General features: G+C 33.0%; 4 protein-coding genes across 8 annotated transcripts in view; 3 read left to right on the plus strand and 1 right to left on the minus strand.

The window, feature by feature from the left end:
* LOC116350641 (apoptosis-stimulating of p53 protein 1) overlaps nucleotides 1–12,320 on the minus strand; it is an 81,718-nt gene that overhangs the window by 27,611 nt on the left and 41,787 nt on the right. For all 3 annotated transcript variants that reach the window (XM_031782494.1, XM_031782491.1, XM_031782492.1), the window contains one exon: nucleotides 12,029–12,299. In XM_031782494.1, coding sequence (XP_031638354.1) covers nucleotides 12,029–12,299 — 271 coding nt within the window. The remainder of the gene's footprint in view (nucleotides 1–12,028; nucleotides 12,300–12,320) is intronic.
* On the plus strand, nucleotides 3,100–4,779 carry LOC116350645. Its single transcript, XM_031782499.1, has 4 exons — nucleotides 3,100–3,519; nucleotides 3,593–3,726; nucleotides 3,789–4,187; nucleotides 4,320–4,779. Exons 1-4 carry the CDS (start codon nucleotides 3,342–3,344, stop codon nucleotides 4,482–4,484), a joined length of 876 nt encoding a protein of 291 aa, XP_031638359.1. The 5' UTR covers nucleotides 3,100–3,341; the 3' UTR covers nucleotides 4,485–4,779.
* On the plus strand, nucleotides 5,477–7,307 carry LOC116350646. 3 transcript variants are annotated; one of them, XR_004202043.1, is made up of 4 exons: nucleotides 5,477–5,795; nucleotides 5,880–6,016; nucleotides 6,137–6,511; nucleotides 6,584–7,307. XR_004202043.1 is itself a non-coding variant. In XM_031782501.1 (4 exons), exons 1-4 carry the CDS (start codon nucleotides 5,816–5,818, stop codon nucleotides 6,716–6,718), a joined length of 651 nt encoding a protein of 216 aa, XP_031638361.1. In that variant the 5' UTR covers nucleotides 5,480–5,815; the 3' UTR covers nucleotides 6,719–7,307. The 3 variants fall into 3 exon arrangements, 2 of the variants coding, with proteins under 2 accessions (XP_031638361.1, XP_031638360.1); XM_031782501.1 differs by having other exon boundaries at nucleotides 5,480–5,819; XM_031782500.1 differs by having other exon boundaries at nucleotides 5,481–5,771.
* On the plus strand, nucleotides 8,364–9,595 carry LOC116350648. Its single transcript, XM_031782502.1, has 3 exons — nucleotides 8,364–8,766; nucleotides 8,923–9,315; nucleotides 9,388–9,595. The coding sequence occupies exons 1-3, from the start codon at nucleotides 8,527–8,529 to the stop codon at nucleotides 9,511–9,513; spliced, it is 759 nt and encodes a 252-aa protein (XP_031638362.1). The 5' UTR covers nucleotides 8,364–8,526; the 3' UTR covers nucleotides 9,514–9,595.

Genomic DNA, 12,320 nt, shown 5'->3' on the forward strand with positions numbered 1-12,320 from the left:
ACAAGTGGTTGTTATGATGCCTGCAGCTTATGTGAAGTTATCTTTACTTTACACAAGAAATCTGGTTTACTTTTGAAGGTGAGCGCTCTGTTAAATCGCAATAAGGAATTTTCCTCTTCAAATACCCATTTGGCATCCATTATACAAACAATGGCAGAGATGGAGAGAGAGCGGGAGAGTGTTTGGGTAAAATAAACCGGAAATTACAAATAAACTTTTTAGTCACTTTCCGTTTGTCGTTTTCTGGTTTTCATTTTATTTTCAATGTAACAGCTTACCGAGAAATTATCGATTTCTGGGCACCACCATCAAGTGTGATTAAAATACCAATGTAACTAAGTAAACACAAAACAAATTCATTATTAAACGGGTAAACAATGGCTGTAAACATTATACAAATGGAATTAAATTTCATGAATTCAACATTTGAATTTTTGTTAGCGTTGAAAAGGTGAAAATGATTCATTCTCGAAAATGCACTCCATTAAAAAGCCATTAAATTTCGGTAAATTCAATTGGATTCCATATGGCATGCCATGGTTTCACATTCAAATGCCTAGGGTAATCTCAATGCACAATAGAATCGAGCCAATGTTTAGACTCAAAGTTCATTGATGATTAAATAGTTGCAAAATGCAACTTCAATAGATCAATTCAGTTCGTTTTTAATCAGAAATTTAAGTTTGAAACTCAATTGAAATTGAAATCGGCACGAGTTTGGAATTTAATTCAAATGTTATATGGCTCTTATTTTATTCAGGGTTCAAATATTATGAATTCGCTCTCTGTCATTTTCACTCTGCATTGCTGTAAAGTTTGCGGTTAATTAGCCAGAAAACGGTTTTCAAATGACGTGAAAGCTAGACGATTTGTAAATATTTGCCGTTATTTCAACCACTTTGCTGTGAATGTGTATCCATGAAACCCTACAGAATTGCAACCGAATTTGCATTTTCAAAAACCGTTGAACGTTTTCCTTCGCCAATGGGACATTTTGTTGTTTGCTCTTGTGAATATCTGCAAACAATATTGAGTTTGACTGGTGGCGGAATGTTGCTTTTTTGAGGGAGCTTTTCTTTCGTATAATTAATAGTATTCAATTTGGGTGAATGAAATACGTGCGTTGCCTCAATAGCCATTAAATGGAAGGCGAATGAGCAACAACCGTTGCTTTGCTGTAATATCGACAATGGCAAATAGACAGCTTCTGGGGCCGCACAAAACTAAATTGAAAACCTTATTCTGGACAAATGGTTGGGTAATATAGAAAATCTAAATGTAAACGAAACTCAATCTATTTCATTCAATTAAATAGCAACGAGATAGAGCGCAGAGAAACAAAATGATATGGAAGTACAATGATGCGAAACAGCAGCAGCGGCAGCTTTAGTTCGATTGCGAAACAAAGGGTATAAAGTATCAAAAAGTGAATTTCAGTGCGTTTTCATTCGCTTAATGATACACATAATGTTACACAAATATAACAAACTGAACATATTTATATAGCCAATAGACCGAAAGCTGTGAGAATCTCTCAATATGTGCTCGAAATTGCGATTTCAATTTCTGGGTTATCGATATTTTTGCCGTTTTTCCGACGATAAACCAGTCAGATTCAAGAAATTAACTACATATGTGCTGCCAATCAAAGTGAATTTCGATGTGTGTCGAACGAAAGAGCAGATAATACTCAATCAATTCGATTGTTACAGTCAAAATCAAAATTTGATGTTTTTCCAGCCAAAAAACCTCACAATTTCCGATCTATTGATTATAAATAGAGAGAGAGAGAGAGAGAGAGATAGAGAGAGAGAGAGACGGAAAGATGAAGAGAGCGTAAGAGAAGAACAAAAAAATGTGCATACATCAGCCAGAACTCTGTGAATATTTAATCAACGAACTCAATTCGTATAGAAAAACAAGCTGTAATTTGCGATATAAATACACATCCAATGTTTGTGATCATGTTGGCATACATGCAAATGAGAACAATGTTTGCGGGGAACGACAGTTGTTGTTGCTGCTGTTTTTTTTTCATCAGATCGAACTTCTCAATGGTTTTTTTTGCTGTCTGTCCATACGACAGTGTATTGAAACAACATGATACGAATTTATACACCAAAACGCAGATACGTTATCAATCATTCTCTCACTCATAATATGTGTCACATTTGCCAGAGATTGAATGTGATTTATGTAAGCAGTAACATTAACATGCGAGACCATTTCATGTATTTTTGACTTTTTGTTTTAATTTCTGTCAGCTGTTGTCAGTGTTGTTTTTTTTTCTTCATTCATACATGTAATGCTGCCACTTTGTATTCTAAGCTTTATTCAAATTGAAAAAAAAAAAGTCTCCCGACCAAGTTGCCATAGAAAAATGTTGAATTACAAAATCATTTCACGCGTCCACCACCCGGATTGCCATTATTTTATTGTTATTTTTGTGCGGGTTGTTGGGGGCGCTTATAAATTGTATGGAAAAAAATGCGTAATGCTCATTGAGCTAAAGTGGAGCAATCAATTTTCCAACAAAGTGGCTCTTTCCATTGAAAATCTGGCATTTCACTTATTGCTAAGCATTTTTCGAGTTCATTTGACTACTAAATTATTGTTAGAACCACTTTGAACATGAACATTTGATAAATTTTAATAAATATCTTTCGAACATTGCCGAAGCTTGTAATATGGTGCAAATGTTACGGCACAAAATGATCGACAGATTGAAAATCTTTACCAAATCAGGCAAATAACACTAATCACAGATTTAACATGAACTGTTCAGTTGAATATTTGTTCCGCATAATAATGAATCCATCTCTCTTCTTCTCTTGCAACACAATATGCTCGTACTGATTATACGTTTACTCTTACATAGCTACATAGACACCGTAAACTATAGACTGAAATGTTTAATATAGTGAGACTGGTGTGTATTCGTTCGTTGTTTGAACACATCAAATAATAGGTTTCAATGAGCACTCAATTTACATTGGAGTATGTGTATGTCTTTTTACAGCGAAAAAAGGAAATTACTCGAAGCTCAAGTATTTCGTGATTACATCGCCTAACTGGCAATTCATTTCAGTGCTTAATGACGGATTCGAAGAAGAAGGCGATTGTTCAAATGGTGTTTGTGTTTGTGTAATGTATTTGCACTTGTGCTACACTCACACACACAGACATACACAGTAATCGTGTCAAAAGCAATATGGTGCCGCAAGTGAAAAAGCATTTCTAGTATATAGTATTTTACCAACAAAGCGTCAAAACAGTCTGTTTCAAAAGAATAAATCAAGGGTATCGATAATAAATTGCAATTAAACCCATCGCAACAAACAATGTGTGAACCACATAAAAAAGGGCACAAAGTTTTTATGTTTGACATAAAGGTTTCATCGAAAGTGTCAAAACTTCTTTACATTTGTGGTTGGTTCTTAATTCTCTACTATTCCGGATGGATTTCAAGTTCATTTGTCGCAGCTGATAAACATTCATTTGGACCGAGCGATTTTAAGGGTTTGACGCAAACAACCATTTTGTCAAGTTTTGTTAAGTTATATAAGATACTTCTATTTATTCTCTTTCAAAGGCGAAGTCATTTTGAATCGAAACATTTTTGAACGAAACACAACGATTCCAACAAATTATACCATTATCTATAAATATGTGTTAAACAAATTGGCCGGAGTGATAACATTTATTGAATTTGATGTGGCGAATTGTGTGAGTAAAATGTATACTTTGAAAATGGGAAATTGAATAAACAAACGGTAAACCATATTTAGGTGAGTACCGGAAAGGTTGAATTGAAGTTAAATCAAGGAGAAAGAGAAGAAACCGTTGTCACAGCAAATTTACATGTAACGAATTGTGAACATCTCCATGTGAATGCTCGAATACTCGGTTCTGAAGCATCGGCTACAAGCCAACTGGCAATCGATCCGCAAAGAGCCGAAATATATGGTGATAAACTCTTTGAACCAAAATCATTTGCATTCATTTATGCGCACAACGAAACTACTACGGTGGATCGATTCTTCAAGATTGGTCAACGTCAAGCAAACGATACGGTGCTCACATTCGATGAAATCGTTGTCAATAATGAATACAACAATTTTCCCCAATACGAAATTGATTATAACGATCCAAATGCGTACATAACACAAATTGAGTTCCAGTTCAATGTAAGTTCTTTGTTGTTGTTTTTTTTATCATTCTATCTCGGCAATCGAAATAACAACCGCTGAATTATTACACATCGCATGCACATTGCACAGTTGATATTAATCTATTTTGTTCGTATCATCCACCAACAGTCGCCAACTGCAACAGCATTCTTGAATAGTTCGTTTATTCAACCGCATAGTTTCAGTGCAATCGTTTATGATCTGAATCGACCACAATTTACCGTAAATTTCAATGTATATGGATACCAGGCTAGCGAAAAACCGACACAATACAAGTCAATCTTAACCGTTTAAATGCATTAGCCATCGAGAACAAGAACATATCAGTGCCACACTATCTACACACACACACGGTGCAAACATATGGTAAAACAATAACTGCAAATCAGATGACAATTCAACAAGCTACAATATCATACGGACAAGCAGCGAGCAGTCGTCAGCCATACCTCAAGCGAAGCCAAAATAAAAAGAAAATACTTTCCGCTTTGCAGACAAAATTGTTCAGTTTTTTTTATTTCTTTTTTCGTTATTGTTATTGTTGTTTTCATAAAATATCATACATTTCTACATTTTATGGCAGATTAAATGTAATTTATGTTTGCTCGAAAGAGAATCGTCTATTTTTCTCTTACACACTAGATGTGCACATAATTGATAAAATCTTACCGAGTCGGAGATAGAAAGAAATAGAATGCAATCTCTCAATGTCGCTATTTCTTCAAGAACACATTCAAAATTCACGTATATTATGTTTTGTGTTGCAATTTTCTCGTCAACATTCCATCAGATGTTTCCCCGGCAGACACGTTTCGGAGCCATGTAAATTGAATATTTTTTGTTCCATTTGACATTTCCGTTACAATCTGTTGTACAATTGAGATGTGGAATGTTTTCTTTTTTCAGTTTGCTCTCATTTATTATTATCTTTTCCAGTATGATGCTTGCTGTGATGAAATCAACATCGCATTATACACACTCATACAAATGTGACGTATGTTCGGGTATTTTACGTGAAGTCAACAGATAATTTAGTGAGCATGTCTCTGTATACGTAATGGATTAATAGAATTATAAAAACACCAAAGCACGAAAAATTAAATACTAACCCAATCAGAATAATTGACAAAAAAAAATAATCTGCGAATCGGCTGTCTGGACCTAATTTCTTTTCTTTTGCTGTCGTTCTCGCTCTTTCTTTCTCATTTTGACATGTATTTTATTTCAATTTACATTCGGTCCTTTTGTGTACACTGAATAATGTGAATATGTTATCTTTTGCTTCATGTTGTAGCAAACAAACAAACATCAACTCAATTTGTACGTGTACAACATCATAATCGCCTTAAATGTGGAGACGTATGAGTTTGTGATATGTGTGTGTGTGAAAGTTTTTCTCACGCAAAACTTGTTGTGCACACAAGTATTGTGATTATTTGGTCTGAAAGTTTTCGAAGAGGCAAACCATGTCTTATCTATTCGATTCGATTCCATTGAAATCGGTATTAGTGTTTCTTTTGTTTGCAGTCATTGCAACCACCGTGAAACACACAACAGACAGCCGAAATATATTTGGTGCAGGTTGAAATTGAAATACCATAAAATGTGCTCTAATTTTATATCGAATGTGTATGTTTAGTTTGATATCGATCAATAATTGCAATTTTCATTGAATTTTCTGCATTAAAGGCGATGTACTACAAAAGGCCGACCTATTCAATAGAAACTCAATCAACCATACTAACTATACGATTCGCTACAAATATGTTGACAATTTATTCGGTGGAGCCATTTTCTTTGCCCAAATAAATATAACTGGAGCACATGTAAGTTTGTTCTTTGCAATCAGTGTGCATTTGTGCATTTGTGTCAATGTATTCTCATACAAATTGTGAATAAGAGCCTATTTTCAATTGAAAATTGTGAAAATCTATTGGAATAACTAGAATAGTACGTCGGAAGTAGATTATTTAAAGGAGATTTATACCGATCGTAAACATTTCGTCGATGCAACCATTGATGTTATAAATGCAACCAATTTTACGTCATCCGTAGAGGTTCGAGGTTTTGTTGGCATAAATATTGATGGTATCTCTTTGCAACTTCTACCAGAACAAGTAAAGCCACATTCGTACGCATTGATTTGCACACAAAATGTGGCCAAAGAGAAGTTACAACAAAAGCCTTTGATCGAACTTGGCAACCGAATGCCGAAGGATATTCTTATACAGTATCGACAAGAGTACAGCAATAATCGAACATTTAGCTTATATTTTCACGATCAATACGTTAATATAACCTACATATTGGTGAAAGTAAACGTATGTGCAGCGTTGAGAAAATGTCAATAAATTTAATTGAAATCGATGTAATTTATTTACGTTTACTTTCAGTCACCATGGGTCATTGTCTTCACCAACAAAATCATTGCAACCAAAAACTATTTTCAAGCCACCGTTTATGAGTTGAAACGAAACAATTTCCAAGTTGAAATGTTTATTTTTGGTACGAAAAAGGAACAAACATAAATATCAAAGAAATTGCTTTGCTTTAAAACACACTTCAGACCGTAATTATGAAGAGAGTCGGAGATTTTGAAATATAAATTTATAAGGAAACACGCAAATGAAAACTGTTGTTTGTTGGAAAGAAACTGAAATAACGAGAGGGTCACATCATCGTTTATTAAGAATATTACTTTCAATTTATATATAACATAATGATTTATGGTTAATATTCCACAGTTATGTTTATGTTATTTGCAATTTTATTCTATATCATCTGAGCAATATAGTGATAAGAAAAAGAACCGAAATAAGTATATGACATCAATATAACAGTTTAGAAATTGACAAGTGTGATTTTATCGAATAAAGTTATCTTCAGATTCTCCCCTAGATTAAGTGTTCAAAATTCAATTCATTTAAAGTGTTAAAATTTTAACCAGTTTTTTACAACTTGATACTCACATTAGGTTAAATTTATGTTGTTACGTATTCATCTTGATTTCATACGACAAATATTTGTGTGTATTTTTTTCAATCAACAAGAGCGATAGTTTCTCATAATAAAGCGTAAAAGTCTTATTCAGTCACATACGTTTTTGTTGGATCTTAAATGTGGTCTTATAAACATACCATAAATAAATTTAGTGGTCTCATCTTGGTTTTGAATTTAATGAAGATTTGTACATTAATTGAGAAAATAAATGCTTGATTTTTTTTAAAAACTACACAGAAAGAAAAAATGTGGTATTTTTAATTCAATTTTGGTAGATTTAATATAAAATCAACCAAAAACGAATTAAATGTGCCATTTTTGACATCTCTAAGGCATATTTTTCAAAATATAATATTTGTTGAATAGGTTTTACCAACTTTTCGAAACCACAAATGACGCTAGCCCATGAGTTTGGTGAATGTAATTAAGTTATTGGTAAAACTTATTCAACTGATAGTCTCTTTTGAAAAAGATGCCTCAGAGATGTCAAAAATGGTAAATTTAATTCTTTGTTGGTTCATTTTATATTAAATCTACCATAATTGAATTAAAAATACCACATTTTTTCTCTCTGTGTACTCTATACATTTTATCGAATTCGACGTAATTTATTTACTTTTCCTTACAGTCACCATGGGTCATTGTCTTTACTAACAAAATAATTGTGTCCAACAACCATTCAATTTTCAGTCCACCAGCTACTTAATGAGTTGAAACGAAACCCTTTCCAAGCTGAAATGTTTATTTTTGGTACAAAAACAGAAAAAACTTAAATATGAAATCGATTATCGATATTTCACTTCATTTTGGCTTTAGTTTCCTTGAAGAAAACGCCGTTCATTCATGGCTATAAAAAGAGGTGGATTCTTTGAAAAATAAATTTGGAAGAGATATTTTCAATCGAATGGATTATAAACGGTAGTTTGTTCGAAATAGAAGAAATATAATGAGGGTCACAATATCTTTATGAAAAAAACTGCTATCGATTTAAATTTATTTAAATTATTATGGTGTTTAATTTATGATTAATATGCCACAGTTAGGTTTGTATTATTTACTGTTATATGGTATATGGCTACAAAAAGCTTGTTTTACACGATAATCAAAAAATAACAAAAGTTCATCAGCATTGTAGTGATAAGAACAAAACGAAATATGTGTATGACATCAATACAAAATTTAATCGCAGTATGATTTTGAAATTTGAATGTATAAAAAGTGTGCTGTGGAATTAGTTCAACTTCGATATTTTATTAAATAAAATCATTGATAGAAATCCTTTTTTTATTCTCTGTTGAGTGTTCGGAATTGTTTTCAATACAATTTTATCACAACAATGCATAAGTGTATATTGATTGCATATGTTATTTTTTGTATAACTAGTTTAAATCGATGTGCTGGAGATTCGCATACATATACAAATGTATTATCCAGTGACGATGATAATAAATTTTTTGAGCGTACTCTCTTCACCAGGAACACAACAGTTCCAAAATCTTATGTGGTCACTTTCAAGTATATTACAAGTACATTTGATGGTTTCATCAACCAAGCTGTGATTCATTCCAATGCACAGGTAATTCGTCGTTGCCTTATCGACACAAATTCTCGTTAAATATCATGCATTTCCTCAAAAAAGTGTAATATCAAAGTTTCAACAAAGAATTTCCAGTTGAATTCTTCTGCCAAATATTGTACACTATATTGATTTTTTTTTTTTTTTCTTATTCAGAATACGACCGGCCATTTGGATCTAACTCATGTTGACAATCGTGGAGCATATGACATAAACATTCCTGATCAACATATAAATGCTGAAATAAATATTCCAAATGCAACGAATTTCAATGTTGGTGTTGAGCTGAGCAGGTCATCCCTCTTCGAGGCCTCGAATTTTGGACATTTTGCTCTACTTAGAATCACTCGGCCAAAAAGCTACGCCTTAATTTGTTCCACACCTGAGAAAAAAAATACAAAGTACCGAGAATGGATGTTCGGAGAGCGAAAGGATGGAGATACAATTTTATATGCACGCAAAAAGAGTGGTAAATTCTTGGGTAAATTTCAATACATCGAGTATGAAGATTCTAATGTGATCTTTACAGCAGCTGTAATTAAATTAAACGTAAGTGAGAAGAGAATAGGATTTTGATCTTGATTTCATACGACTAAACATTATGTTATTATACTCTTTCAGTCAAAAAATGCCGCAGTTTTTCCACAAAAAGTCCGTCTGACAAAACATAGATTCTATGCCACGATCTATGACCTCAATCGTGGTAATATCGCTCATATTGCTCTTATCTATGGCTACAGAACTTAAAAAGGCTAAATTTGGAATGCTTTTCGTATAAAATTGTTTTCTTCTCATCAGCAAAAAAAATAAATAATCTTACAATACTTCAGAATTTCGTGTTTGAATCGAACCGAGCTTGAGTCTTGTAAGGATTTACTTATGTTTTCTTCATTTCACGTGAACATTTTCACACGAAAGTAAAAAAAAAAACATTTCAATTGTAATTATAAATCGATAGTTATGAAGATATTGCTTTCAATTTCACTTTATCCTTAATATTCCTGAATGTCTATTCAATATGGCATATTAGCAAAAAAGCGTGTTTGACTCGACATTCAGAAAATAGCAAAAGTTCATCAGCGTTCTCTGGACAGTGTAGCGATAAGGAAAAAAAAAAACAGAAATATATGTATGACATCAATAGTAATTTAATCGCAGTACGATTTTGAAATTGGAATGTGCGAAAAGTGTGTTTTAGTTCAAACTTAACAATTTATTGTATGAAATTATCACAAGACTTCTCTCTAGAATGGAACCGGCTGCTCTTTTACTTTAACTTTCCTGAGCTCAAGAATATTCCAACCGATCCAATTGATTTTAATACCATTTTATGAATAGAGTGCAAAACATTTCTTTTCGGCTACGAATTTTATGGTCTCAAACATCGTACATTCGCTGATGTTCTTATTATTCATGGCTACACAAGAAAGATTTTATTTATTAAACTACTCAATTTGTGGTGTAATCAAAAAGACTTTTCCAATTTTGGATGCTTTTGTGAGTTTTTAATTGTGTTCTTCTTTTAAGCAAGCATAAATTAAATAATCCCAAAATATTTTGCAATGCCGTATTTGAATTAAAGCGTGAGCTTAAGCTGTAAGTATTACTTATGGAAGAAGAAAATTTCCAAGTTTTTAAAAGTGCATTTATAAAACTACTGAGCGTAAAATTAATAGGAAATTTCCACTTCATGCTTTCGGTGTATAAAAATAAGTGACAATAGAACATGGTAATGCAGACAATTACAAGATGAACATCGTAAACAACAACTCTTTTCACTCACACAGAAACGGATTGAATGAGAGAAATTGAGTAATAAACGAAGAGAGTATGCACAACACTTAAATAAATGTCGTGTTCAACATTTAAAAAAAATAGTACATATATTGTCTGCTGGTACAGCCAAATAACTTAAACATTGAATAATAGCTGGTTTGGTAAATTGAAACATGCTGCGTTGACATCAGTCTTTTATCCGTACAACAAAACAGTCTGCAATTTGCAAAATTGTGCGAAATACATTTTCCAATCCACTGTGAAATGGACGTCATTTGTTTCGCTCGAATGGAAATGACAAACTCTTGGGTCTATTAATAAGCTGTTCGTGTGGCTTAAATGCAAATAATAAAATGGTAGCAACAGCATTGTATATGTAAACACGGCCAGCATTTGCTATTGAGACGCCACATCGAGAGGCGCTTCCGACGGCAAAAAAATCACCCAAATAATAAATGAAATGGCTTCGCTTTTGGCTGATACACATACATTGTACGTGTTGAAATATCGTTAGACAGGCTTTCTTTTGTGAGTGACAACAACAAACCCTCTTTTTGAAAGTGACATCCCAAAGCTTTTTTCAACACCAAAGCCTTCGAAAAGTTGATTGTATTGATAGCAACAACACAGTATCTGATTAGAATTGATAGCACAACGATTTTAGTCGCTATTTTTAATTAAAAAGTAAATTGCATGAATTAAATAACTGCACATACTAGCTCATTTGGCATAGAAGCTTTGCCAAATTCAATTAAATAAAAACTTTTTAAATTCACATTTTTGGTGCATTGTGTGTGGAGATAATTAAAGCGCAAGTACCATTATTTGCCGCCTTTTCAATTTATTTCGTTATGAGTACCATTCATGGCAGGAACATTGCATACATATATTTAATCATTTTTTGGACAGTTGAACCAAAATTCTATGGAAAATTGTATTATTATTCCCGTCGGACTTGAATGTCGAGAAAATGTTGTTATTGATTTTCTTTTTTGTTTGGTAGATGAAATTAAAAATAAAACTGCATTAAACATACCATATAATTAATTAGTTTTTTGAAAGTGTTCCTTACCATACCATATAATTGCCACGAGGATTTTATTATAACAATGTTGTGTGGCACTCCACCAAAAAAAAAGTCATTTTTTTATAAAACACGACTGAGTTGGAACATTTTATGTAATTTTTGATGAAAGCTATAAAAATTCTGCTGTGGCTTATATTGTAAGAATTGTTGATGAAACATATTGATGGGATTTTTTTCTCTTCATCAATATTTGTGGCATTTTTAAAATTCATGCCAATATCAACAGTGTCATATATTCCGCTCAAATTATTTATAAAATTCGGCATACATAAAGGCAAAAACATAACGGCAATTGGAGTCATGTGAAGAAAAAAAAGTCTGTTTGATCCTTTTTTCTTCGAAACATTGGGCTCGAATTATATATAAAACGAGTGCAAATAATAATAATGATTTACTTACTCAGCGTTACATTGTAGGTTTTTTGCAAATCCACCTGACCGCGTAATGCTCGCAATCGCCTTAATTTTGATTCTTGTGCTTCGACACGTTCCCGTAGCCGTCGCAATCGTTCACCCTCAGCCGCTGCGGTGGCATTACGAATTTCTTGGTTCTTTAAAAATCGTAGACGTTGTTCTTTGGCTGCTAATAATTGATGTTGTGTATCGATCTGTTGCTGTTGGCGTAACGCCATTGCCTTCAATTCGGCAGTATTCGGCCGTCCTGGCGCTGTCTGCAATAAAAAATAAACACA

This window comes from Contarinia nasturtii, unplaced genomic scaffold, assembly GCF_009176525.2.
Source record: "Contarinia nasturtii isolate CC-2019 unplaced genomic scaffold, AAFC_CNas_1.1 Cnas_scaffold_4311, whole genome shotgun sequence".
Taxonomy (NCBI): Eukaryota; Metazoa; Arthropoda; class Insecta; order Diptera; family Cecidomyiidae; genus Contarinia; species Contarinia nasturtii.

Bases quoted from the DNA above. Each gene is read 5' to 3' on its own strand.
- LOC116350645 (XM_031782499.1), top strand. From the start codon at position 3,342: ATGTGTGAACCACATAAAAAAGGGCACAAAGTTTTTATGTTTGACATA. The intron at 3,727-3,788 runs GTGAGTAAAATG...AACCATATTTAG, and splicing joins AATTTGATGTGGCGAATTGT to GTGAGTACCGGAAAGGTTGA. The intron at 4,188-4,319 runs GTAAGTTCTTTG...ATCCACCAACAG, and splicing joins AAATTGAGTTCCAGTTCAAT to TCGCCAACTGCAACAGCATT.
- LOC116350646 (XM_031782500.1), top strand. From the start codon at position 5,657: ATGTCTTATCTATTCGATTCGATTCCATTGAAATCGGTATTAGTGTTT. The intron at 5,772-5,879 runs GTTGAAATTGAA...TCTGCATTAAAG, and splicing joins CCGAAATATATTTGGTGCAG to GCGATGTACTACAAAAGGCC. The intron at 6,512-6,583 runs GTATGTGCAGCG...GTTTACTTTCAG, and splicing joins ACATATTGGTGAAAGTAAAC to TCACCATGGGTCATTGTCTT.
- LOC116350648 (XM_031782502.1), top strand. From the start codon at position 8,527: ATGCATAAGTGTATATTGATTGCATATGTTATTTTTTGTATAACTAGT. The intron at 8,767-8,922 runs GTAATTCGTCGT...TTTCTTATTCAG, and splicing joins TGATTCATTCCAATGCACAG to AATACGACCGGCCATTTGGA. The intron at 9,316-9,387 runs GTAAGTGAGAAG...ATACTCTTTCAG, and splicing joins CAGCTGTAATTAAATTAAAC to TCAAAAAATGCCGCAGTTTT.